Source organism: Clarias gariepinus, chromosome 20 (genome assembly GCF_024256425.1).
Source record: "Clarias gariepinus isolate MV-2021 ecotype Netherlands chromosome 20, CGAR_prim_01v2, whole genome shotgun sequence".
In the NCBI taxonomy this organism is placed as follows: Eukaryota; Metazoa; Chordata; class Actinopteri; order Siluriformes; family Clariidae; genus Clarias; species Clarias gariepinus.
The window spans coordinates 10,049,176-10,076,556 of NC_071119.1; the positions used below are offsets into that span (position 1 = coordinate 10,049,176).

General features: G+C 38.3%; 1 protein-coding gene across 2 annotated transcripts; it reads right to left on the bottom strand.

Moving 5' to 3' along the window:
* Window positions 1-4,557: 4,557 nt before the first annotated feature.
* Window positions 4,558-26,125, bottom strand: LOC128508501 (C-type lectin domain family 4 member E-like). Of its 2 annotated transcripts, none has more exons than XM_053479847.1 (7): window positions 25,679-26,125; window positions 21,377-21,478; window positions 19,127-19,172; window positions 11,892-12,161; window positions 11,585-11,709; window positions 4,912-5,021; window positions 4,558-4,815 (listed from the first exon to the last, which is right to left on the bottom strand). In XM_053479847.1, the coding sequence occupies exons 3-7, from the start codon at window positions 19,164-19,166 to the stop codon at window positions 4,668-4,670; spliced, it is 693 nt and encodes a 230-aa protein (XP_053335822.1). In that variant the 5' UTR covers window positions 19,167-19,172; window positions 21,377-21,478; window positions 25,679-26,125; the 3' UTR covers window positions 4,558-4,667. The 2 variants fall into 2 exon arrangements, with proteins under 2 accessions (XP_053335822.1, XP_053335821.1); XM_053479846.1 differs by having other exon boundaries at window positions 19,115-19,172.
* Between the last annotated feature and the right edge of the window lie 1,256 nt (window positions 26,126-27,381).

Genomic DNA, 27,381 nt, shown 5'->3' on the forward strand with positions numbered 1-27,381 from the left:
CCACAGTCTGATTACTGACAGCTCTCGTCACCACTATTTCCCAGCCAGCCAGTCTCTTGGGGTTGAGACTGACTGCTTTTAAGATTTTTCGATATCCAAGTATCCCACCTAATCCAATCAGCAGAATCCCAGTTATCAGAGTTCCAAATAGGTAGATATCTTCAACATCCTCCAGAGACAGTGCGGCCAGGCACACAATGCGCCACTTCTCACAACCGTCCATCGTGTATTCAGCAGCAAACTTCCCAGCAGGACAAGTAGGTTCCCCAGAACCCACATTTCTCGTCGAGAAGATCGTGTCAATTGCATTCAGAGACCACTTCCTTTTTTTTTCAAGAGCAAGACGAGGAGAGTCTCTGAATAGTATTCACAAGACAGACAAGAGAAGCAAGCGGGGAGAGATAAGGGAGGGAGAGCAGATGCGACCGCCTTCGTCAAGAGCAAGAGAGAAAGCCTGTGTGCTCATGTATCAAAGCAAATTTCCCCCATGAGAAATAATGGAAACTTTAACAATTTGTTCCACAACCCAAAAATATTCATATAAATATACTTAGCAAAAAAAGAAATGTCCTCTGACTTTCAACTGTTTTTACTTTCAGTAAACTTATTGTGTAAATATTTGTATGAACACTAAAAGAGTCAACACCATAAGACATAAACGAAAAATGTTTCACAATGTGTCCCTGAATGAAGGGAGGCTCAAAATCAAAAGTACCAGTCAGTATCTGGTGTGGCCACCAGCTGCTTGAAGTACTGCAGTGCATCTCCTCCTCATGGACTGCCTATTGCGGACAGTCTGAGCACTGATGGAGGGATTATGTGTTCCTGGTGTGACTCGGGCAGTTGTTGTGGCCATCCTGTACCTGTCAAGCAGGTTTGATATTCAGATTAACCGATCCTGTGCAGGTGTTGTTACACGTGGTCTTCCACTGCAAGGATGATCAGCTGTCCTTCCTGTCTCACTGTAGCGCTGTCTTGGGCGTCTCACAGTGCGGACATGGCAATTTATTGCCCTAGCCACATCAGCAGTCCTCATGCCTCCCTGCAGCATGCCTAATGCACGTTCAAGCAGATGAGCAGGAACACTGCGCATCTTTCTTTGGGTGTTTTTCACAGTTGGTAGACAAGTGTCTTTAGTGTCCTGCATTTTTAGAACCGTGACCTTTAATGCCTACTTTCTGTAAGCTGTTAAGGTCTTAACGACCATTCCACAGGTGCATGTTAATTAATTGATTATGGTTAATTAAACATGCATGGAAAACATTGTTTAAACCATTTACAATGAAGATCTGTAAAGTTATTTGGATTTTTACAACATTATTCTTAAAATACACAGTCCTGAAAATGTGACGTTTCTTTTTTTGCTGAGTATATAATAATACAAAATATAAAGTACAAATAAAACAAATTAACCTGCACCTTACCTTTGAAAAATAGGAAAAATAAATCCCAACATTTGTCTTTTCCTTGGTGTATGTGTGTGTGCACGTGAGAATGCGCACACACTAACGGAATCACTGCTGTAAAGTAAAAATAAAACAAATTAACCTGCATTTTACCTTTGAAAAGTATCCCAAAAGAGCAGTGTTTCTGTTAGAGTGTATGTCTGTCTGTCTGTGTGAAGGCGAGAGAAGGGAAAGGACACACACACACACACACACACACACACACACACACACACACACACACACAGAATCAGTGCTTTACCAAGGAACCTCTCTAATGGCACTTGCTTTTACTTCATGTGCATGCACACGTGTTATAATAAACAGTTTCACACACATACAAACACAAAATAAAAAAAAAAAGCTTTACACGCACACACTGGTCACAGTAAACAGTACACACGCGCACTGATGTTGAATACACAAGAGACGCACGCACACTAAGACCAAGCAAGGGAGACGATTACCCATTTAGCAGCCGCGCGAGAGAGAAGAACCGCTTGGCATCACAACTAGAAGCACATGCATTCCACGATACTCGATGATACTCGTAAATCAAGAAACGCTCATCAATTAAGGCAGAATTTATTCAAAAATCTTTGTCTTGCTAAACCAGATTACTCGTAATCCAAAGTTCCACTGAATGTCTGTCCAGCTGAATTTGTCACAGCATACCGCAAAATTTAATGAAACTTTGCCAGTCCTTCGTTACTTGCCTGAAGCTAAACCTGTGTCATGAATTAAATCAAAATGTTGAGTAGAAGGGAAGTTACGAGCATTTAGGTGTCAGATGCTTATCAGCTCATTTTTAGCTTTTAGCTTTTAACTATTTCTACAAACTCTTTACCCGTCAACAAAGGGTACTTACTCTAGTAACTATTACTACTACTGCTGTAATAGATGATTTATTTATTTAGTGAACCTTTACCGATTAACCACATATAAACTGAGGGATCCCAAAATATGAAATAAAAATAATTTAATGATTTCTGTGCAGCATTTACAAATATCCAAGTGTTGTACTTTCTAAAGAATAACTGAATTTATGATGAGAATGATAAGGATAATCTCACCTGGATACTGTAGATCTGTACACAAGACCTGCTACTGTGATCATAAAGCCTGTCCTGTGCTCATTCACACTCTAACTGAACACCATGTCAACACACTGAGTACTGTTAGTCTTCACTCTTCTACACCTGCATACTGTACCGATTTATAACCGCACCATCACCAGCATCACACACAACCCATAGATCATATCCTCTTCTGAGTCTGCTCCCTCTCAAGACTTCTTCCTCGTGTCATCTCAGTTTTTAATCACCGTTCACCACTTGAGAATGATCTAAATCACAATCTCAATCTACACCTGGGCTTCCTCTGTGAAGCTGCTTGTCTGCTGTTAAAATAGCTTTACATATCGCTTAACACTAAAGTGAGTTTAATACACAGCATTTATTTATAAAGCATGTGCTGCAGTTTCACCTCCTAATAACTGATCTACCTGTGCATTACTCTCATCTGTCTGTAATTCACTCTTATTCACTGCTTTCTGTCAGGCCAGCAGAAGCAGAAATGGCAAAAGGGACAAGGTCGTATCCGCATACAGACATAGCGAAAACCGACTACAACTCCCAACAGACATGTTCCATGTCACCTAAATTCTAAGCATTCTGTACTCAATTACCTGGGTGCTTAAATAGGACCCAGTAATGGAGGAACCTTGCGTTCCCATGAGTTTCCAAGTCATGTGTATTTGTGATAATCTTTTCAGTGTACGACTTCAATCTGGTATTTTGGTTTACAAGTTTTGATTGCCCTAGTGTACGTTTTGCAGATCGACTGACGTTTGCCTGTTTTTGGATCACGAGTACGAACTGCCCATGTTTGTTTGGATTGTGCCCATGTTATTGGATTAATAAATCTGGTAGTGGTGTTTACCTGCCCTTGCGTCCCACTATATGGTAATCCTGACATCTAGAATCTAAAACATATTCACAGTCTATATAAAAGTCTAAAATTACATTCAGAACAGACACTGAAGACATGAATTAAGAACAGAAAATGTTTATTTATTAATTACTAAATTCCAAATGAATTGAAATATAAAGAAATATCCCATTATTTGCTGACTCTTAAGGGAGATGTGGTCTCTGTGGCCTGAATGCTGTGTGTATGTGCAGAATCAGTGCTACAGGCAAAAACATATAAAGGTGACTCCTAAAATTTGCAGCAGTTACATTCCTAGAGCACCTTGATTCGAATTTTTAATTTTAAATAAACGCAAATTTTGGATGTCTATTTTTATAGCCATTTTTAATCAGTTTAATTACATTCCAAACTCAGCTTAATACATTACCCTTAACAAAAGAATGTAAATGTAAAGCTGTATACTGTACAGTACTGAACTGCTGTGTCTCCCGCAGTGCTAGAATGTAAAATACAGATGTTACCCCTTTATATGTACTGTAATTCATGCAAGCGCATTTTCTTTGGTATCAGTACTGGAGGGTAAATATGGTAATAATTCACCGTCCCAAGCCACATTTTCCTCTACAGTTGCTTTGTGTTCTCTCTACAAAACTAAAAAAATTATACAATATTATATTTTATATGGACGTTTAGCTAAATTTACATTAATATTTATGTTAAAAAATTTGTAAATTATATTGTTCTTAATTGTTTAAAGCGCATGACAAATTCTATATTGTCACAAAAAATCCTTAAAAAATAGCGGATGATATTTTCGGGGGTTTCTGCAAACAATTATTAGTTAGATTCTAAGCAAAAATCTGAGAACAACTGAGGCCGTAAACTCTGAACCGAGACTTTACAGGGGTCGACTGTATAACAGATAAATATTTATTTATAAATATTTAGTTATATTTATTTAAATGATTTTTTTTATTTTGGTGCAACACCTAAATTAGATTAGACTGGCGGCCATGTTGACACACACACATGACTGTAAAGTCGTCCAAATGCAGTTAAATCCCAAATGAAACCCCACAGCTCTGGTGTTTGTACACGTCACTACTGTAGAATCTGTAGCGTTTCATAAACAAACCTAAATGAAAAATAATCTCTGAAAGATAAACAGGTGACACCGTGATGGTTACAGAGTTATTAACAGTAATGAGGATTTTACAGACACAACACACTCACACACACACAGATACACATGTACATTCAATTTACTGCTTTTCATTCACACACAGCAGTTCAGTTAAAGATTTTCTTCTCACAGATCCAATTATACTGTCTATTACAGGGATCATCAGCCCAGTTCTTCTTAGGATCAGTGGCATCACCAGTTATAACACAATTCTCAGGTCCTGCAGCACTGTTTGGTTCTCCACTTGCCCAGAACCTGAAGGAGAGAATCAGAGGATCTGCTGTGTTTCTCAGACTAATGAAGAGTCAGTAACTGTATCAGAAGTAAATTATTAGTTCAGTGATTTCTTACACAGTGCCCAGTGGTGTATCGTCCACCCACTTCCACTTGTTCTCTGTGCCTCTGCCACTCAGACCAATCCAAGCTCTTCTGCCCTCACCCAGCAGTTTAGTGACGAATTCCTGTCAATGTTTATAGTAAAAGTATAAGATTAATTAAGAGTCACGCACCCACTCTCACACACGTGCACGCTCACATACGCACACGCGCACACACACGCACACGCTTACACACATGCTCACACACCACACACGAACGCTTACACACTAATGATGCGCGGGTCGTTTGGTAACCCGCGGACCCTGCAGGTAACCTGAGGGTCGGGTTGGGGCGGGTAAAGAAATTGTCACTTTATTTGCGGGGCGGGTTGGGGTGGGTCAATAAAAACAAAATTAAAAAAATAATCTATGTATGTGTAAGGAACCACCACCAAAGGTCGCTGTTTTTTAGTTGTAGTTTTTGTTGGCTGACTCAGTTTCCCAGAAGGCACCTCGGTCAGGTGATGCGAGTGCACACCTGAGCCGAGATAGCCATTAATCTAACTATAAATGGCTGTTTAGTCTGGAAAACTAGGTTGAGCATTATTGGTTTCAACCACTGTCATTTGTGTGGCCATTTTGTTTTGTTCTTTGTTTAGTTTATATTTTGATTTAAGTTGTGTTGACTTGGGCTCTCAATTTGGCATTGTTTTCTGTATATGTTCTGTCTCTGTGTGTGTGTGTGTGTGTGTGTGTGGAGCTGATTCAGTCGTGTCATCTGTGTATGTGAGTATTGTGGTTTTGTCCTCCTGTTTCTTGTGTGTTTAGCTAGAGCCAGGTAAGTAGCTAGGTGTGTGTTTGGCTAGAAGTGTGTGTGTAGCTAAAATCTAGGTTAAGATAACTAGCATGCTTCTAGCCATAGCCCCTTTTTGTCTCTAGCTGTTCTGTGTTTCCTGCCTTCCTAGTGTCCCAGTGAGCCTAGCCTTCGAGTGTCCTCTAGCCTAGCCACTGGGTATCCCGTGTCTCTTTGGTTCTGTGCCCCAATTCCCTAGTGTGTGTTGAGCTATTAGGTAAGTGTAGCTTAGTGCATGTTGGGGCTAAAGACATGCTTAGCTAGGTGAATGTGTAGCTAACTGCCATGGTTAGGTACTGCTTAACCATGTTTAGCCAAAAACCATGCCTAGCTGATTGCCATGTCTTTATTCCTAGTCCCGTCCCTTTCTTTGTCTCTCGTCTCTCATCTCTTCTCGTCTCCTCTAGTCTCTCGTCTCTCCCGTCTCTAGTCTCCTGTCTCTAGTCTCCCGTCTCTTCTCGTCTCTCCTGTCTCCCGTCTCTTCTCGTCTCTCCTGTCTCCCGTCTCTTCCCGTCTCTCCTGTCTCCCGTCTCTCTCTAGTGTGTGTCTCTCGTCTCTCTCTAGTGTGTGTCTCCCGTCTCAGCTCCACGCGTAGTAGGTGTGTTCTTTCCCGTGTTTCGTCCTCCTGCCTGGGTTACGTCCCAGGACGCATGGGGTTCGTCCTCCTGCCTGGGTTACGTCCCAGGACGCATGGGGTTCGTCCTCCTGCCTGGGTTACGTCCCAGGACGCATGGGGTTCGTCCTCCTGCCTGGGTTACGTCCCAGGACGCATGGGGTTCGTCCTTCTGCCTGGGTTACGTCACAGGACGTATGGGGTTCGTCCTTCTGCCTGTGTCCTGCCAGAGAGCCCGGGTTAACCCAAAGTTATTAAGTATTGTTTGAGTTTGGTTGTTCCTTTTGTTTGTTAAGTCTTTATTTATACTTTTGTGTTTTACTGTCATTTTTTTTTTTTTTTTTTTTGTTAAACAACCCCTCTGCCTCTATGCCTGCTCTCTTCGTCCACGGCGATCAACACCAGCCATTACACCCCGATCGTGACAGTATGTTTCTTGCAATTCCCTATAGCCTACACTGAAAAAAAGTAAACTGCTGTGTCATTGATACAAAGTAAGTTTTCTACATTGATCTGATGAAAAAAATTTAATTTCCTATACGAAACTGATATTTGTACGTTGCTTAAAAGCAAACATTTCAGCTCCTGGTTAAACTTAAATTTAATTCGTTTACTCAAAGGACAATTTCTACTTCAAACCAAAAGTTCGCCGTGTCACGTGACCTTATGACGTAGTATTATCGCGGACTGAAAATAACAGGTAAGAAAGCAAACTCATGTCATTTTTATGTTAAATGTATCTCTTCCATGAGCAAATTTATAATTTATGTCAGGAACGACTACTTTGTAGGTTGAGTTTTGCGTCCGTGTTTGCTGGCTAAAAACACCTATACAGTATTACTTAGCATTAGCAAACTAACGCGGTTATTTTTGAAAACACCGGAGTTTTTACGCTAAGTTGGCTGTGCCGAAAAAAATGAAATTAATTATATTTAACTACCGTTGGTTAACGATGTAAAAATTAATAGGAAAGTGATCTAAACATAGAATGGCCAGTTTGGAGTGAGTGATGTTTATACTGTACTTATAGTTATGATTAAAACCTTCTGGACTTGCTAACGTGTCAGTAATGTAATATCGCTAAAACTATATTCCCTCGAATGAAACGGGGCATTAGCACATGTTCCTGACATACTGGTAACACTTTATCACGCGTTTTTAACGTTAGCAGTATATAATCCCTAATATTGGCAGCAATTTTACATGTTGATTTAACGTTACTACAAGTAAAAGTACAGAAGTCCACAAGTTGACTGATTAAATTAACCATATAAATTAAATAAAATGTGAAATAAAATGTATATAAATATTTCAATTTGCTTGGTATTAGTAGCATGGATTAATGGGCAGAGCACTGTCCCACTTTGAGCTAGTGGTCACTTAGACCAACAAGCTGAGGCTAGCCATTACTGTGAAGTTTAAAAGTAATATGAGTAACATAAAATCTTTATTCACTTTTGTGTTTAAAGGTCTGTTAACTTTTCTGAAAGGGCATTATTTAACCCATACTGTAGACATTGGTAAGTCCCAGAATCCACAAATAAAAACATTATGTGGATAAATTTTGAAAAGGAAATGATACAACAGAATTGCCGTGAATTTATTAAATGTCAGTGTAATCTAAATATTCTAAAATAAACTCCCTCGAAATGACAGAGCACTGGAAATTAGTAGTTGAATTATCTAATAATATCAGAGAATAATTTTAGTTATCCTGCAAAACTGAATTACGTTTATTGGTTTATTGTATTATCAGTAGTGAACACTTACTGTACAAAGCAACAGAATGCAGTTATTTTAAAGGTGTGTGTGGGGTGGTAATTCTTTCTATACATACTGTAATTAAGATTTTCTAAGAACTTGAGCCAGTCCAATTTTTGTTTTTACTTTTTTTTTTTTTTTTTTTTTTTTAAGATCAGTAATGAGTTTCTGAGAATTATAACTGCTCCACTTCAAGCAAGATTGCTGGTTTCCTTGAACGAGGTCAGTGGCATTATCAGCTGCAGCACAACCTTTACACAGGGCCATTATTTTTTTTAAAACCAAAGTATGTATTTACATTAGTTACATACATGCTTCTTGGACTTGTGGAAAGATTTTACAGAAAAGCTGAAGCTGTTATACAGTGGTGTGAAAAACTATTTGCCCCCTTCCTGATTTCTTATTCTTTTGCATGTTTGTCACACTTAAATGTTTCTGCTCATTAAAAACCGTTAACTATTAGTCAAAGATAACATAATTGAACACAAAATGCAGTTTTTAAATGATGGTTTTTATTATTTAGGGAGAAAAAAAATCCAAACCTACATGGCCCTGTGTGAAAAAGGAGACAAAAGAGACGGGGGAAAGTTTCTCTGGCTAAAAATTCATGCCTTTAATTGGCCATTCCACCCAAACGGTGGGTGTGTCAGGGCACTATCAAAAGTCCCCAACACGGGCTATTCGGTGCTCATGTGGTTTATCACACCTGAGTTAAATTTCTGTAGTCACCCCCAGGCCTGATTACTGCCACACCTGTTTCAATCAAGAAATCACTTAAATAGGAGCTACCTGACACAGAGAAGTAGACCAAAAGCACCTCAAAAGCTAGACATCATGCCAAGATCCAAAGAAATTCAGGAAAAAATGAGAACAAAAGTAATTGAGATCTATCAGTCTGGTAAAGGTTATAAAGCCATTTCTAAAGCTTTGGGACTCCAGCGAACCACAGTGAGAGCCGTTATCCACAAATAGCAAAAACATAGAACAGTGGTGAACTGTGAACTCAAGTGGTGAGTGGGGTTGTTTTGCTGCTTCAGGACCTGGAAGGCTTGCTATGATAGATGGAACCATGAATTCTACTGTCTACCAAACAATCCTGAAGGAGAATGTCCGGCCATCTGTTCGTCAACTCAAGCTGAAGCGATCTTGGGTGCTGCAGCAGGACAATGACCCAAAACACACCAGCAAAGAAAAACAAAATGAAGACTTTGGAGTGGCCTAGTCAAAGTCCTGACCTGAATCCTATTGAGATGTTGTGGCATGACCTTAAAAAGGCCGTTCATGCTAAAAAACCCTCCAATAAAGCTGAATTACAACAATTCTGCAAAGATGAGTGGGCCAAAATTCCTCCAGAGCACTGTAAAAGACTCGTTGCAAGTTATCGCAAACGCTTGATTGCAGTTATTGCTGCTAAGGGTGGCCCAACCAGTTATTAGGTTCAGGGGGCAATTACTTTTTCACACAGGGCCATGTAGGTTTGGATTTTTTTTCTCCCTAAATAATAAAAACCATCATTTAAAAACTGCATTTTGTGTTTACTTGTGTTATCTTTGACTAATAGTTAAATGTGTTTGATGATCAGAAACATTTTGTGTGACAAACATGCAAAAGAATAAGAAATCAGGAAGGGGGCAAATAGTTTTTCACACCACTGTAGCTGCAAATGTCCAACATCATATCAAACCCTATGGATTAAGAAGTGGATGTTACTCAAGTTCTTATGCATGTGAAGGCAGGCAAGCCAATACTTTTGTTAGTATAATGTAATATATAATGTGTGTGTATGTATGTTCGTTGTTTTGGCCTATTCATAGACATAATTAAATTTAACTTGATGCACCATAATCCTAGGTGTTTTTTTGCACTCATAGGGAGCATTAAGTGATTTTTACATTCATACATCAGACACTGTTTTGCCAAATAGAGCAACTTGTCTAACAAATGTACTTTCTTTTATTAGGTTGTTCAGAAAGATGAAGCTCAGGCTGAACTTGAGAGGTGCACGATGGCCCTGTTTGTCCTCAGGGAGGAAGAGGACTGTCTTCAGCCACCACAGGAAATCGGGATTGTGACTTATTGAGTTTCCATCAGTCGCACATGAATGTTCCATGTTTGGCCTTATCTATGCGTTTAACTTGAGCTATCCTGGTAAACTCAAACACACATTTGTGGCCCGGCAGAAAATATTTAGGGAACGTATTCTATATTGACATTAAAATATTAAATTTTGGTCACACTATTTGTCAAACAATTGTCAGATTTTTACACGGTTAGCAAATAGGATTATACAGTTTTTAAGCTTAAGTTATTAAAAATGCATTGTTTTATTGATTTAATTTTTGTTTTCTGTCTTTTATTGGAGAAATAATTTAATACATGGTATGCTTTCAAGGATGGTAATAAATGTTTTTGGAGGAGAACTTGTTTTTTCATTGTCTTCATTTATAAATGTAACTTCTCTACAACTGCATTTTTTTTTTTTAAGTTGATCCAAAGTATCTTTTTTATATATATTTAAATTATGAATGCCTTAAATCTTTATTTGATGCAACTTAAAGTTAATTTTCTCAAACATTCAAAAAGTGGTTTATATCAAGTTTATAATTTCAGGTTAGATTTAGCAGAATATTTAGATTAAGTAATAGGGCCAACTAATTTATTTTAATTTAGAACAACTTAAAAGATTTGGTTTGATTTACCTTCAGAAATTAGTTTACATCAACTTAAAATTTTTAAGTTACATGTAAATGGTTTATTTACATTACATCAATGCTAAAAAATTAGGTGTGACAGATTACTTCAATTTTTTTAAGTTGAGCCAGTGTTATATTTTTTTCAGTGTATATTAAATATTTGGGAATATCTATTTTCATATTTTATTAAGTTCTTTGATAAATAAAATAAAAGTGAACATGGAAGACGAGGTGCGGGAGAAATTGAGGTCGGGAATTTACATCATTAAAAGAAAAAAGGTCAGGCTGCTAAATCTAATGTTTTAGCATTCTTTTTTTTTGCACAGCGAACGTAAAAACGCTTAAACATTTCCGTGTGATAAATAAAATAAAAAAAAATCAGTGGTTATGTAGGCTGGAAACTGTAGGCCTGCCCTATACTAATCTAAAATAAATTGTTTAGCCGAGATTACAAATGCTGCTTTGTAAATGTTTAAAATGTGTTTTTTTTTTATCAATGACCTGATTTATCGTTCATATTCATAATCATATTTTGTTGCCAGTTCATAGGTCGATGTTTCCAAGCACTACCAGGCTGAAATAAAGGCTGTTTTCATTTAAATTACAATGCCTAGTATGTCTATTTAATGGTCGTGGGTGCGGGACGGGATGTAAAAATAGATACAGTGGTTCGGGGCGGGCTGGGGCAGGCCAAATAATTTCATAAAATCAGGACCTGTGCGTTGGAAAAATACCCGACCCGGGCATCACTATCACACACCACACGCGAACGCTCACACACACGCACCTGTTCTTCTGTGCTGGTTATAATCACCAGGTCTGCCCCTCTCTCTCTGCAATTCTGTCTGCTCTCACTCCAGCTCTTCTGCTCATTAATGATGATGTAAACACTGGAGCTGAAATAAATCCATCCTGGACTCAAAGATTTTTTTTTTAAAAAGAAAAGAACGACAACATTATTTTTGCCTTAAAATGATTATTTTTACACTATATTTGTAAGTCAGTATTTTTTTCTTCCATAGATAAATTTGTGCTTACTGATTTCCTGGTGTCATAAGAACAACAACAACAGAAGCAAAAAATGTGTTACTCACCAAGTTTTAAAAACCTCTGCAGTTCAGCTCTCTCCCTCTGAAACTGGTCTCTCTCCGTCTGAAACTGGTCTTTCTCCCTCTGAAACTGTTCTTTCTCCCTCTGAAACGGTTCTTTCTCCCTCTGAAACTGTTCTTTCTCCCTCTGAAACTGTTCACTAGCCATACTCGGGTGGTTCGACAGCACTATGACGACAATCAGCAGGACAACACACAGCACCACCAGACACACTGCAATCAGTTTGGACCACCTGTTCCATGCCGTGCCTCCTCCTAATGGTAAGTGGACACAGAGACATGTGTAACAAATTAGCTCAAAAAGAGAATATTTACAACTAATTATTACTGGTTATAATTAATAACTATTTAGATTAGATTTTAGAATTAACTGTAGCATAATTAACATACAATTATCTAATCTGTCCATACACCGAGCAGATACTATAATTATTTATCAATTCTAGGAAAGGTTATTTCCTGGCCAATAAAGGATAGTTTTTCTACTTTGCAGTACTAGCAGTAATTTAGCATGCAGCCAAAGGATTAACAATTCAGTGACTTTGGATTGTGAGCAGCACATATAGACAATTTATTGTGAATATAAGGAATTTAATAATGCAGGCTATCGCTAATATATAACAAAATTAAACAAACACAAACATACAGGGTAAAGGACAGTAAGGAAGAAAGAGAAAAGAACAAAAGAATGGCGGTATTTTTCATCAATTAACCACAACCTTATGAGAATCATCAAAGAATCAAGGTTCACCTTTAAAGGGGCTCAAACTTAAACACGCGTCTAAAGAGTTATAAAAGATACTTGCATTGGTCTTTGTTTCTGAAAAAAAGTTCGGTAGACATGAGGGTCTAGATGATCGACCTTTAGGTGTGAGCTGGAGATTTTCCTCTGGTTCCTCGAGGGGTGGGCGGGGATAGTCCACAGCGAGTTAACAAAGTTACTTGGAGGTAAAACTGCCGAAGGTTAAACTCAAGAGATGAGTTTTGCAAAGAAGTAGGAGAGTGTTCGTCTCAAAAGAAGAGATTTTTGAGCACCGAATAGCCCGGGTTGGGGACTTTTGATAGTGCCCTGACACACCCACCGTTTGGGTGGAAAGGCCAATCAAAGGCATGAATTTTTAGCGGGAGAAACTTTCTCCCGTCTCTTTTGTCTCCTTTTATGGCCCATTGGAATTTTAACTGCTGGTCCAGAGGTTTGTTGCAGTTTATTTTAAAATATTGTAGAAGTATATAATGCCCTTCGTGATCACATGGAATACGTCATTGTTTGAGAAATAAGGAGCAGTTAATTTTGATACCAAGAAAGCCACAAGGAAAATAGAGATACTTTCATACACTCGAATATAGGCAATTAGAGTCTAACTAAGGCAAATAAAAAGTTGTAAATTTATAATTAGATGAGGGAACATACACACGATGCATGCATATATGGGATACCTTTATAATTGCATAATCATGGTATAAAATAGATTAAATGTCTTTATGTGTGTGGGCGATGTGTATTGCAAGTGGTCTTCTGCTAGTCTTTGGAATGTGTTTAAAGTTTGATGTAGAGACTGGGGAACTGATCTGTTTAGCATCCTCGTGATAAGGGTGGGGAACTTACTGGCAATAAACATCCATATAAATGTAGAATGTGGGTCCAGGTCTGTAATTTATATGCAAATGTCAAAGGCTACAAGGGTCTCTTGCAGACATAGAGTTCAAACAATCATCTGTAATCTTAAGCAGACGCTACACATATTATTTTCGGGTTTTTTTGTTTAACAATAGTAAACTCACTGTTAGACCACGAATAGGCTTCTTGTTTTATATTTAAACATATTTTATTTTGTGTCTGTATGCATGTGTGCACAGCGCGCGTGTACTGTTTATTATAACACACATGTGCATGCGCATGTAAAGCAAAAGAAAGTCTCAGAGGTTAAAGATTCATTGTCCCTCTCTCTGTCTCAGCCTGTCATTATATGTGTGCGCACGCACCTTGCCCCTTTACACACACACACCCCTCCTCTCACCTTTACAAACACACGCACACACCCACCTCCTCTCGCCTAATTCCTCCTCTTCTCTTACTTTAGCTTTACAAACACACACACACACACACACACACACACACAAACACACACACAGCGTCTGCGTGCATAAACAAAAACACTTTTCTGTCTGGATTTAGTTGTATTTTTTGCACTTTAATGTGTTCTATATTTTAATTTATATTTTGTATTAATTATTTTTATGTATTTATTTTTTTGATCTGTGGGACAAATAATTTGAGTTTTCCATTGTTTCTTAAGGAAAAATTCGCTTTGACGTACAAGACGCTTCTGAAACAAATTATGCTCGTAATCCAAGGTTTTACTGTAATGAATTAATGTCTCTGTATACAAGTGTAAGTTACTTTCCTGAATACTATTGCAGCCATGCTAGATAGCTACCTAGCAACAGACAAGATCTGATCTTCATTGTGATTTTGTTGTTCCAGCCACCAAATTGCTGGAGCACAATACATATATTCTATTAGTTTAACACTAGGCATTATGTGCGTGCATGTCGAGTTTTCCATCAGATTTGTCATTATATAAAACTAGCATATTCAAATAATTAATGCAGTTGTAAAGACCCGCCATTCATACTGAATTGTGGGTCAACTTGTTTCACTCAGTTAAATGGAAGAAATGTAGATCAAACAAGTTTTGAACAGTTAAAATAAAGTACAATGTCCAGCTCTAGCACTGTTTAGAGACAGAGCATGTGGAAGCCGTACAGGATCTGATCTGTGCAGCCCTGCTCACCGCTCTCTCTCTCTCCGACGCTCACTGCGGTCAGTCCTGAGTCCTTAAGTGCGTTTAAACACTACGGACGCAGCAGTAGTCACTTGTTTGAAAAACCTAAATGTATCTAAGATTCTGTACGGAATTTCAATTCAATTTTTTTTCAATTTTTTCCACACATTGGAACCTTGGATTACGAGTATAATTCGTTTTGAGGGATGTTTATTTATCAAAACACCCGTAAAACAAGGTGAATTTCCCCATAAGAAATAATAACCCCAAAAAATAGATATATAAATATATTTAATGCAAAAATATAAAGTAAAAATTATTCTAATTAACCTGCACTTTACCTTTAAAAAAAGTAAAAGGCGGGGGGAATCTATGCAGTTTTGAATTGTGATTCTTTAGTGTGCTTATTTATATATCACCACATTGACGCCTAAATGTATTTATTTTTTATTTTTATGTTTAAAACAGAGTTGCAACAGTCTACAGCAACAGGCCTCTGAATGGCCTTTTTATCTTTTCCAATTAGTCTTGAAACTCACTCAGTACACATGTTTACACCAGTCTCTAATACCACAGGCACTAATTTGTGTAAAACATGTGCGTTAAAAGTATTAGAATCTGTGTACGGCCGTATGATCAGAATTGCTCAACACACAATCAAGACTTTGGAAGCATTCGAGGCGGTAAAACGTTGATGTTTTCTTATAATCCTACAGGTAGTGTAGTCTAAACTATTCACACATGTCCATCCCATGTGGTAGTTTAGAAATAATTCAGTTTTCAATAAATTGCCATATCTCTGTTGTTTTGTCTTGTCCTCTTGTGTCTTGTGTACTTACAACCTGGTTACGATCCACAAGTGCCAAGTGTGAATACTTGTAATATTTTTCCTGGTCTTAACATTTTGATCAGGACTATATGTCTTTTTTTTTTTTTTTTAATAATACATTTCTGCCTTTTATAATAAATAAATACATGTCTGTTTTGTGACTGGGTTCTTAGTGTGTACTGTAGTGGTGGCATAATAAAACCTTATTTAGTTTTTGAGTCTTCCCAGCCAATAGTTTCACCAAAAGATTAGTTTCATGAAGCTTCATTTTAGAGCTCATTGTACTGACATCTAGTGGTCAAATTTTGTGTAGCAACTACCTGTATATAGTAACCTCACAAGCAGTACATAAACATGCAGCTGCAAGTAAAGAACAGAAATGAGACGTGAAAACACATAGGGAAGTCCTTATGTTTTTTTTCTTTCTTTCTAAAAATTATACACATGAACATAAATACAACTACAAACTATTCTTTGGGATCTTTAAACAGAATAGATAACTCAAAGATTTACATTTGGGCATTTGGCAGATGCTCTTATCCAGAGCGACTTACATTTTTTAAAATATTATTACACATCTGAGCAGTTGAGGGTTAAGGGCCTTGCTCAAGGGCCCAACAGTGGCAACTTGGTGGTTGTGGGGTTTGAACCTGGGATCTTCCGAACCGTAATCCAATGCCTTAATCACTGAGCTACCCCTGATTTGATACACAAATCTATAATTAAAACACGATAAAAAAATTAACTGAGGAGAAAAAGAAAAAGGGACATGTTAAAGTAAGAGGAAAGGAAGAATCAGAACCTCCCCCCTCCCTCTTCTTGTCTTACACAGTAACCCTTCCTCCTCTCTTATTTCAGTTTCACATGCGTACATGCACACACATTAACGTAAAGACTGTTTTATCAGAAAAAATAGCAAGGAACATTGCTAATGACACTCCCATGAGCGCACGCTAACGAAATTACTAACGGAATAAAGTAAAAACAGAACAAATTAACTGTGTGTGTGTGTGTGTGAGAGAGAGAGAAGGCGAGAGAAGCAGGAGTGTGTGTAAAGGGGCACGGTGTCCAATGACGCGGCGCACACATAACGGCCTGCTGACATACAGAGAGAGAACACACGCGCACACACGTGTTATAATAAACAGTATATGTGCACACAGATGTTGATTATACCAGTGAAAGACACGCACTAAGTGGAGACGATTACCCTACATCATACACGTCTCATAAAAGTCAAAATTTATTAAAAATCTTTGCTCGTCTTGCGGAACACTTGCAAACCGCGTTACTCGCAATCCGAGGATTCATTGTATTTCCTTTTGAGTTTTTAATTAATAATCCGATGTTATCTTTAAATGGGCATCACAAGCACTCTCACATACTCCTATTTCATTGACCCCCTCTAACGTAACATAACAGGTAATGTATATAAAAGTGCAGAAATCCATGTGAATTGTGTCGTTCGAAGCGGAATGTCTATGGCTCGGCTCAAAACATAGGCAGAAAGTTTAACACATAGCATAATTGACATGAGCATGACATTGAGCATGTATGTTTGGTTGTGCGTTGCTTGTGGATGGGGAGGATGGCGGGCAAATTATATAATAAGGGGGTCAAGCGGTCTCCCTTGCTGCAAGCTGGTGGTCTTGATAGTAATGAAACATTATTATTAATTAAAGATAGAGACAACATATGAAGATCCACCCATGAACCCTGACCTATAGAGTACAAGAATGTGTATTTGACGAAGATTATAAAGCAGTTTATTAATTTACTGTAAATTATAGCATCTATTAAATGCTGTAACAAAAAAACAGTATAAATTTGTACACTACCGCTCAAAACTTTGGGTTCACTTTCTAACTCCATGGTCGTTCCTGATTTTTATTTCTTTCTACACTGAAAAGCAATGCTGAAGTGTCCAACATATGCAATAATCTCCTTTGAACAGTTGATATTGAGATGTGTCTGCTACTCTTCATAAGAGACAGTTTCATCATGGGGCTTCATGGGTTTTTCCAAATTCATTTAACATGACTGTTCTTGCAAGAAGTGTTCCAAAACAACTAACCCCTGTGTCATAAAATAACAACTTACTGTTGTTGTTGTTATTATCTAATTACCCAATTTATTATGTGTTATTTCATAGTTTTAAAATCAGAGTATTGTTGAAGAATGTAGAAAATAAATCACCAAAAAAAAAAAAAAAATCCCAAGTGGTCGTGTAATGATGCGGGTCGCACGAGTGGCAAAGCTGCGCATAAACTGTGCAGAACAGGTAGATCCGCAGGCTGCTATCACGTGGAGTTCTGAGCAGGCAAAGGCGCGGCCTTTTATACACGCGGGTGCCAGGCAACGCCGCCTTTAGGCAATCAGCCTAAATGAGCCGCACCCTGGTGTTGCTTTTATATAAGGGTCATTAGGTAGCACTGGTAAGGTATCATCGCCAAAGACCAAGACAATGTAAGAAAGACAGAAAGAAAGAAAAAAAAAAGCTGAAGTAAGAGGAGAGGAGGAATCAGACCCCCTTTCCTCTTCTCATCTTACACAGTAATCCTTCGTCCTCTCTTATTTGAGTTCCACGTGCGCACACACACACACATTAACAGAAAGACTGTTTTATCGGAAAATTAGCAAGGAACATCACTAATGAAACTCCCGTGAGCGCATGCTAATGGAATCACTGCTGTGAGTTAAAAACTGAACAAATTAACCCGCACTTTACCTTTGAAAAGAGTCGCGACAGAGCAGTGTTTACGTTAGAGAGAGCAAATGTGTGTGTGTGTGTGTGTGTGTGAAGGCGAAAGGAGGAGTGTGTGTGTGTGTGAGTGAGAGAGTGAAAAGGCGAGAGAAGCTGAGGATGTGTGTGTGTGGGTTGTGTGTGTGAAGGGGCACGGTGTCTAATGACGTGCGCGCACACACACATACCGGCCTGCTGACACACAGAGAGAGAACACCTGCGCACACACGTGTTATAATAAACAGTACACACAAGCACGGATGTTGATTATACCAGTGAGAGATGATTACCCTACATAATACTCTGTACTCGTAAACCAAGACTTGTTCGTTTTTCAAGTCAAAATTTATTAAAAATCGTTGCTTATCTTGCGGAACACTTGCAAACCGTGTTACCCGCAATCCAAGGTTTCACTGTATTTCCGTTTGAGTTTCTAATTAATAATACCACACCATCTCTAAACGGGAGGGTCTTTCCTTGCGTATCACAAGCACTCTCACATACTCCTATTTTATTGACCCCCTTTAACGTAGCGTAACAGACAGTCTATATAAAAGTGGAGAAATCAATGCAAGTTGTGTCATCTGAAGCAGAATGTCTATGGTTCGGCTCAAAACACAGGCATAAAGTTTAACACATGGCATGATCAATTAATGTGATCAGAAATGCAAAGCAAGGTGAAAAAGTAACGAAAGTTAATGTTTTCTGTTCTCTCTCTGTGTTTCCTCTCACAGTGTGTACATTCTTACAGATATCCATCATCATCTCTATTCACTGCAATAAAACACTGAATTACTGCCCTCTGCATTTTATAACACTTTTGCCCAAACAAACTTAAAACATTCTGTACCTGCTGTTTTACCATCATCATTGTTTGCAGCACTGTAGCAACCCCCTGGCATCTTATCCTGCATAGGAGAACACAGAAACATCTTTAATCTACAGTGTCGTGAAAAAGTATTTCCGACTTTCTATTGTTTTTTTTTTTGTCATTTTTTTCACACTTAAAAGATTGAGATCATCAAAATTTTAATGTTACACAAAGATAACCCACATAAGTACAAAATTTAATTAATTTATTAAAGGGGAAAAAAAAACTAATAAACCTACCTGGCCCTATGCAAAAAAAGTAATTACTCTATATGGCTAATATGCAGTAATATTAAAGACAGAATCAGGGGTAAATACTTTTTTCATATCTCTGTTAAGGATAAATGTCCCAGACTCTGTATAGGGAACTAAATGTGCCGCTGCCAGTAAATCCAGTCAGAGGAAGTGAGACATCAAAGCCGCATCAGTCATTTCTTGTGCACAAAGTGTGAAGACATTTGAGCTAAAAACTCACACATACCTCAGCTGTGCATGTTAAAGTGCAGCAGTTAAATAAATACAAAATAATGTTAGAATTGTGTTATAGTAATGTACACGTTGCACTAAGACATTATATTTTCTTTTATATGATGTCATTCTGCACAACCTGTTACTGTTTGTCTGATGCTGATTGACTGACACTGAAGGTCAACAATAACTTTGAAAAAAAATGAGATGAGTGAAGCTGCTGAGGAAATAACTCTTTAAAATGATTATGTCAAAAGTATGTGGACACCTGACTATCATTCCCAAAAATACTACTTCTCCAAGCTCTTGCCACAACGATGAAAGCAGTTTTTAAAAGTTTCTTTGTATGTTGTAACATTACAATTTCCCTTTAATAGACTCGAACCTGTTTCAGCACAATAATACCCCTGTGCACAGACTGGGGGCATGATTTGACAGGGTGTGTGTGGAAGAACAAGTGTTTGGCACAGATAACTTAAACCCAACTGAACACTGCTCGGATCAACATGTGCTATTGCTATTCTAAGAAAATATATATATATGAATAACAAATAATAATAATAATTAAATGTAAAATAACAAAAACACAGCTACTAATTAATACATTTATTAATCATTTTGCACACAACTGTAATAAGATGCCACTGAGTGTTTTATTCCTGAATAAACATTGTTGTTTTTTCAACACTGCAAAAAAGCTCACACTTAAACCACAAGAAAGCGCAGGCAGAGGAGAATGACATAGCTGTGAAGGGGGGGGTTGGTGGAGTGAGCTGGCATGCTGCTTGTGGGTGTAAATATCTGAGCTAGGCTCTGTGTTGCCCCCGACACTGTAGTGGTATAGAGAATGAGTGAGTGAGAGTGGGAAGTTCATGGGTGATCAGTTGTCATTTGACATGCAGTGTGAGCAGGTCCATGTGCTACTTGGGCCTCAGTATACTGATGGCCACCCAAGTATACTCGCGCACCCTTTTTAAAAAATCTGCCAAGGAGAATAATGACATTATCGATTGATTAACCACCTCTTACAACACCTCTCCTGTACCTGTTTATTCTGCTACCGTGACAGTGGTGTACTGAGAGGCAGTAAACACAGTGGATGCTGCCATGAAAAGAATAAGAAGGCACACACTTTGTAGAGAAACACAGTTTCACACAGTTAATGGGATCTTTGTACACTAAAGAGCGTTTAGTTCTTGGTGTCTTTACTGCATCTTACTCTTTTACATGAGTAGATGGAGGTTTAAAGGTTGCTGAAATGTGAAATTAAACACACATTATTAAAACTCACACAGTGTCTCCCAGCTCTAAGAAGCAGGAGGTCAGGTGTGGCTCATTGCTTCTGAGTACTTTGGAGCAGCTCTGTGCCTCGCTTTGGTGGGTGCAGCTTTATTTGTTTCTAATAATGGTTAGCTTATAGACACAAGAAGGCTATTAGTTGCAGGATGTGACCAAACTGCAGTAGCTTCCTGTGGCCGAGATGGGAAGCAACACAACACCATAGTGAAATATGAGAAGTGGATTATTATACAAATGCCTTCAGCTTGAACATCCTCGATGTAATGCACTGGATGTTTAGGGAACAGTTAGTATAATAAAAGCAACTGATAAATCAAGTGTTAAAATTAACTGCATTAATTAATCGTCATCTTGCTGAACAGAGACTGTAGTGTTCATGCACCATTTTTTATCAGCATGATTTGTTTGAAATATTCCTGACAAAATGTATTCACAAATGTTCAGTACTTCTGTGAAGACAAAACTGGTAACTAACCTCTGTCTCTGCTTTTCCTTCTCTATAATGAACAGCTGTAACGTCTGATGATCAGCAGGCAGGTGTGTGATGGAGCTGCTTCACTTCAGGATTCAGTAATTCCTGCAGATCAGTGAAATCATTTTATAATCATCATCCATATAGTAATAAAATGTTCAGTAAACTTCAACTGGGTGAGTCTGATAGTCTGATAGTGAGTTGACTGTGTAGGAGCCACTTTAAGGCCTTCCTGTTTAAGTTTTGCCACAGTGTGTTAGTTTCACACTTGTGGTTTGTTGCAGGTATAGAATTAATGAAAGAGGAAACAAGCTTTCAGTACAGCAGCAACACATCCAGTCACTTACACACTGAGACTTCAAACAGCCATTTTGAGTAGAGTTTATTAGTAATGTTTTCCAAGAGAAGCTACCCTTCCCTAGTTTTTTTTTTTTTTTTTTTTTTTTTTTTGGGGGGGTGGGGGTTAAAAACATGGTTGCTTGACAAAAAAAATAAAATACATTTTGATTGATGGTTTCCCTTTTCCTAAATTCACTGCTTGACACCGTCTACACAACATCCCGTAATTAGCAATGTAACCTCCCACACACCCCCATGTGGACCTACACAGAGCTGCACCATAGAGATTCTGATCCCCAGAGCCGTAATGGGTCTGCAGCCCCGCCCTCCTCCTCCCCCACAGGAGAAAATGGGGTTCATGCTCGGTCTCCTTAAGAATTACTTAAGAATGCCCAATAATAAAGACTGGGGAAAAAAAATAAAAAAAAAATATATATATATATATATATATATATATATATATAAAAAGCTGCTATATATATATATATATATATATATATATATATATATATATATATATATTTTTTTTTTTGTATATGTTTTTATAATGTAGGCTAGTAATAGTTATACTTTTGCAAGTGACAAAAACAAGCATAATGTCCTCATATACTAATATTAACTTACACTGTTCTAATATATTATTTACACTTCAGTTTGTCGGCCTACTGCCCTGCCCTTTTCCATCTTGTATTCCATCTCACATTCTCACGTGTCTGCCCCTATTAAATAAATAACTAAATAAATAACATTTTGTTAATAAAATAAATTGCTTGCTCTTGTTTCTTCTTTTGGTATTTTAAAGAACTACTTAAAACCTGGTTACAATCTACCAAAGTGTAAATACTTGTAATATTTTCCCTAGTGTTGAGATTTTGTTCAAGAAACCAGATATTTACATACACTTCAGAAAAAAGTAGAAAGTAAACATTTTCTGTTTTAGATCAATAAATATTAACACTTTTATGTTAAAATCGAGCAAAAATGTATCACTTTCATAAAAGTCAGAAGTATACTTACACTAAGCTTATTGTGTCTATAAACAAAAAGAGAACTCCAGATGATTCCATTCTGAGCTTATGAAGCTTCTGATAGGTTAATTGATTCCATTTAAGTTAAAACACCTTGTGAAGATGCTGACTGAAACTGGTAAGACAGTGTCATTATCCATAGAAAAACTGTAGAGTCCTGAATGAGCTGAAAGGTTACTCTAGGAGGAGAAAGCCATTACTTTAAAACCACCATAAAAACACCAGACTACAGTTTGCAACTGCACATGGGGACAAAAACTGTAATTTCTAGAGACATATCCTGTGGTCTGATGAAACAAAAATGTAACTGTTCAGTCATAAAGATAAACAGTATGTTGGAGGAAAAAGGGCCAAGCTTTGAATGCTTAGAACACCATCTCAACTGTGAAGTATGGGGGTGGTAGTATAATGTTGTGGGGCTGCTTTGCTGCAGAAGGGACTGGTGCATTTCACAAAATTATGTGGATATACTGAAGCAATATCTGACGACATTAGCCAGGAAGATAAATCTTAGGTGCAAATGGGTTTTCCAAATTGACAATGACCCCAAGCATACCTCCAAAGGTGAAGGAAAAGTCAAGGTATTGGAGCGGCCATCACATAGCCCTGATCCCAATTCCATAGAAAATTTGTGGGTGGCACTATAAAGGCAAGTGCAAGCAAGAAGGTCTACAAACCTGACCAAGTTACACCTCTTCTGTTGAGAGAAGTGGGCCAAAATTCCAGCAAACTATTGTAGAAGGCTTGTGGAAGGATACCTGAAACGTTTGGCCCAAGTGAAACAGTTTTGGAGCAATTCTACCAAATACTAAGGAAGTGTATGTATACTTCTGACTTTGATGAAAGTGATAAAAAAAATTATCCCTCATGCAATTCAATAATTTACTATTTATTGATCTAAAACAGAGAAAGTTTACTCTGATTTAATGTAACTCTGATTAAAAAAGTTTGTGTTTTTATCTGACGTGTACAGTATGTAAATATCTGGTTTCACCTGTGTGTGTGTCTGTGTGTGTGTGTATATATATATATATATATATATATATATATATATACACACACAGACACACACACAGGTGAAACCAGTCCCTTTTTCAGGACTGTGTATTTCAACAATAATGTTGTAAAAATCCAAATAACTTTACAGATCTTCATTGTAAAGGGTTAAACTATTTTTTCCATGCATGTTCAATTAACCATAATCAATTAATTAACATGCACCTGTGGAATGGTCATTAAGACCTTAACAGCTTATAGAAAGTAGGCATTTAAGGTCACAGTTCTAAAAATGCAGCACACTAAAGAGACTTGTCTACCGACTGTGAAAAACACCCAAAGAAAGATACCCAGGGTCCCTGCTCATCTGCGTGAACGTGCATTAGGCATGCTGCAGGGAGACATGAGGACTGCTGATGTGGCTAGGGCGATAAATTGCCATGTCCGCACTGTGAGACGCCTAAGACAGCGCTACAGGGAGACAGGAAGGACAGCTAATCATCCTCGCAGCGGAAGACCACGTGTAACAACACCTGCACAGGATGGGTACATCCGAATATCACACCTGCGTGACAGGTACAGGATGGCCACAACAACTGCCCGAGTCACACCAGGAACACACAATCCCTCCATCAGTGCTCAGACTGTCCGCAATAGGCAGTCCATGAGGAGGAGATGCACTGCAGTACTTCAAGCAGCTGGTGGCCACACCAGATACTGACTGGTACTTTTGATTTTGAGCCTCCCTTCATTCAGGGACACATTGGGAAACATTTTTAGTTTATGTCTTATGGTGTTGACTCTTTTAGTGTTCATACAAATATTTACACATTAAGTTTACTGAAAGTAAAAACAGTTAAAAGTCAGAGGACGTTTCTTTTTTTGCTGAATATATACATATACATATATATATATATATACATATATATATATATATATATATATATATATATATATATATATATATACGTATATATATATATATATACACACACACCCTTATACAGTACACACAGGTAATGCGAGGTCAGCACATATGTCTACCAGGAGGTTTTAGAGCACTTCATGCTTCCCTCTGCTGGCCAACTTTATGGAGATGCTGAGTGTACTTCTCAGCAGGACTTGGCACCTAATCACACTGACAAAAGTGCTAATGGTTTAAGTACTATGGTACCCCTGTGCTTGATTGTTGATTAGCCAGCAAACTCACCCGACCCAAACTCCGTGGAGAATCTATGGAGTATTGTAGAGAGGAAGATGCGAGACACCAGAACCAACAACACAGAAGAGCTAAAGTTGACTATCAGAGCAACCTGGTCTTCCATACAGTAACACCTCAGCAGTGCCACAGACTGATCACCTCCACGCCGCATCGCTGCAGTAATTCATACAAATGGAGCCTCAACCAAGTACTGAGAGCTGGACATGTTCATACTGTTCAGTAGTCCAACATTTCTGTCCCAATCATTTATTGGTCTTAAGTATTAATCTATTTTTCTGACGTAATGAATTTTTGCTTTTCATTAGCTGTAAGCCATAATCATCCAAATTTAAAAATAAACACTTGAAACACATCAGTCTGTGTGTAACGAATCTATATAATATGAGTTTCCCTTATTAAACTGAATTACTGAAATAACTCAACTTTTAAATTCTGATATAAATTATGATATGTATTAATATGTTAATGTTAACTTTGTGGCTGCAACATACATTAATAATATGCGACGTATCTTGGGTGTGGCTTTGAAACAGCCGTTGCGCGTTTGTTTTGTTGGCAACACGCCACTTTTTTCTGCACTGTGTATTTACTGCGCATGTCTGTGCGTGTGCGTGCATGAAAATAAGCAAGTCCACAATTCAGTTCAACTATATTTACGACCTTAGCAGGAATGCATATCACTGGGGTCGTATACGTTATTGCATATAAAATATAGTATACCGTGCCGTTCGCTTTGGTGTAGATGAGGAGGAAGAAGAAGGGCGGAGCTTCCAGACTCACTGAGATGGCGGCGGCAGACTGACGTGCAGAACTCGGCCGCTTCCGATGGAGATGAAGAGATCCGGACTCTGACCCTCTCTACACTCGGAGAGCAGAGTAAAGACAGAACATGTGCGCTCAACCGAGTTGTGTTTTTGCTTTGTTTGTTTTAACCGAGCTTTAAACCTCCAACGGAACAAAACCAAAAACAACTTGAGCCTGTAACTGCTTTCAGCGGATGTAGCCTCGAGAAGCTGCTCAGTCCTAAATAATCTATTATTCTCGGTGTCTGTGACCCTCCCTGTCTCTGCTCGCTTCTACTGCCCACAAACGGCTTTTGCCAATGTTGTCCGAGTCATGTGAGCATTGACAAGCAGGTTTGCCTATGGTATGCGCTTCCCCCGCCCTCTCCCCCGGGAGCCAAGATGGCGGCGATGTAGCGTGACTGTTTTTTTACGCTCTTTTAGTTTTTATTTAATTTTTTTATGTTGTTTGTTTGTTTTTTAGGATTAAATGGTACCCAGAAATGTATGTCTACTTTATAAATATGAATTTTATTATGGATGTTTCCGGTAGGGTTGCTAACTCTGGCCGGTTGACGTGACGTCATCCAGCCAGTCGTCGAGCTCGTGCGTGGTACGAAATCGAAACCGAAAGTACATTCAGACGTTCCTGCGCAGCCGCTCCCTAAAAAAAAAATGTTCTCCGCCAAAAAGACAAAGACAGGCTGACACTAACGCAATGCTGAAAGGCAGGGGCGTTTCTAGGATTTTCAGTTAAGGGAGGCTCAGCAACCATAGATGTTTAACACATGTTTGGCTTGTTCAGAATCAGTACTCAAATGAGTCTTCTTGATCACACACGCTGTTAGCTTATAAACCTTTTTTCTGTGTACAGGTACAATCAGAGAAATGTAACCAGAAAACAAAATATAACTTGACACTTACATTGATTAGCAATATAAACAACACACCTATGAGGCTGGACAATGGAATAAACTGTGGGTGCCAATAATGTCAAACATGTATCTGTTAATTCTTTGACAATACTGCTGCTTTTTGTTGGAAACTGGCAGACATTAAAAATGTGAAAAATAGTTTCTGATGCAATGACTTCAATCAATGTTGGGAACACAGTGTTAATGCGCCTGAGAGGCTGCGCTTTCAGAGAACTAACTGTAGAACTGAACAGAGAACTGTTGTCTCTAGTCCCCATCATGTTGCTAGTCTTGTCCTTTCTCTAGTCCCCATCATGTTGCTAGTCTTGTCCTGTCTCTAGTCCCATCTCTAGTCTCCCTGTGTCTCTAGTCCACTTTCTCGTCTCTCCGTGTCTCTAGTCTCTGTGTCTCTGGTCCCTCCGTGTCTCTAGTCTTGTCTTTTCCCGTTTCAGCTCCATGCTTAGTTTGTCCGTAAGCTCTTAGAGCCTGTGTTTCGCCATAGGGCTTATGTCATGTGTGTAAAGTCATAGAGCCTGTGTTTCGCTCTTTGCTTCTGGTTATTGTTTGAGTTGGTTGTTTGTTCCTTTGTTTGTTTCGTTTCTGTATTATTCATGTTTTGTGTGATTTGTATTATTAAAAGACTCTTTTGTTTAAGAAACCCTCTGCGCCTATGTCTGCCCACGGCTACAACAGCCCATAACACCCAATTGTGACAGTCGGTCTCTGT

Excerpts from the sequence above, each read along its gene's own strand:
- LOC128508501 (XM_053479846.1), bottom strand. The coding sequence starts at position 19,166 with ATGCCAGGGGGTTGCTACAGTGCTGCAAACAATGATGATGGTAAAACA. Across the intron at positions 5,022-11,584 it reads TAACCAGCACAGAAGAACAG|GAATTCGTCACTAAACTGCT; the intron begins GTGCGTGTGTGT and ends AAACATTGACAG. Across the intron at positions 4,816-4,911 it reads GATACACCACTGGGCACTGT|GTTCTGGGCAAGTGGAGAAC; the intron begins GTAAGAAATCAC and ends TCTCTCCTTCAG.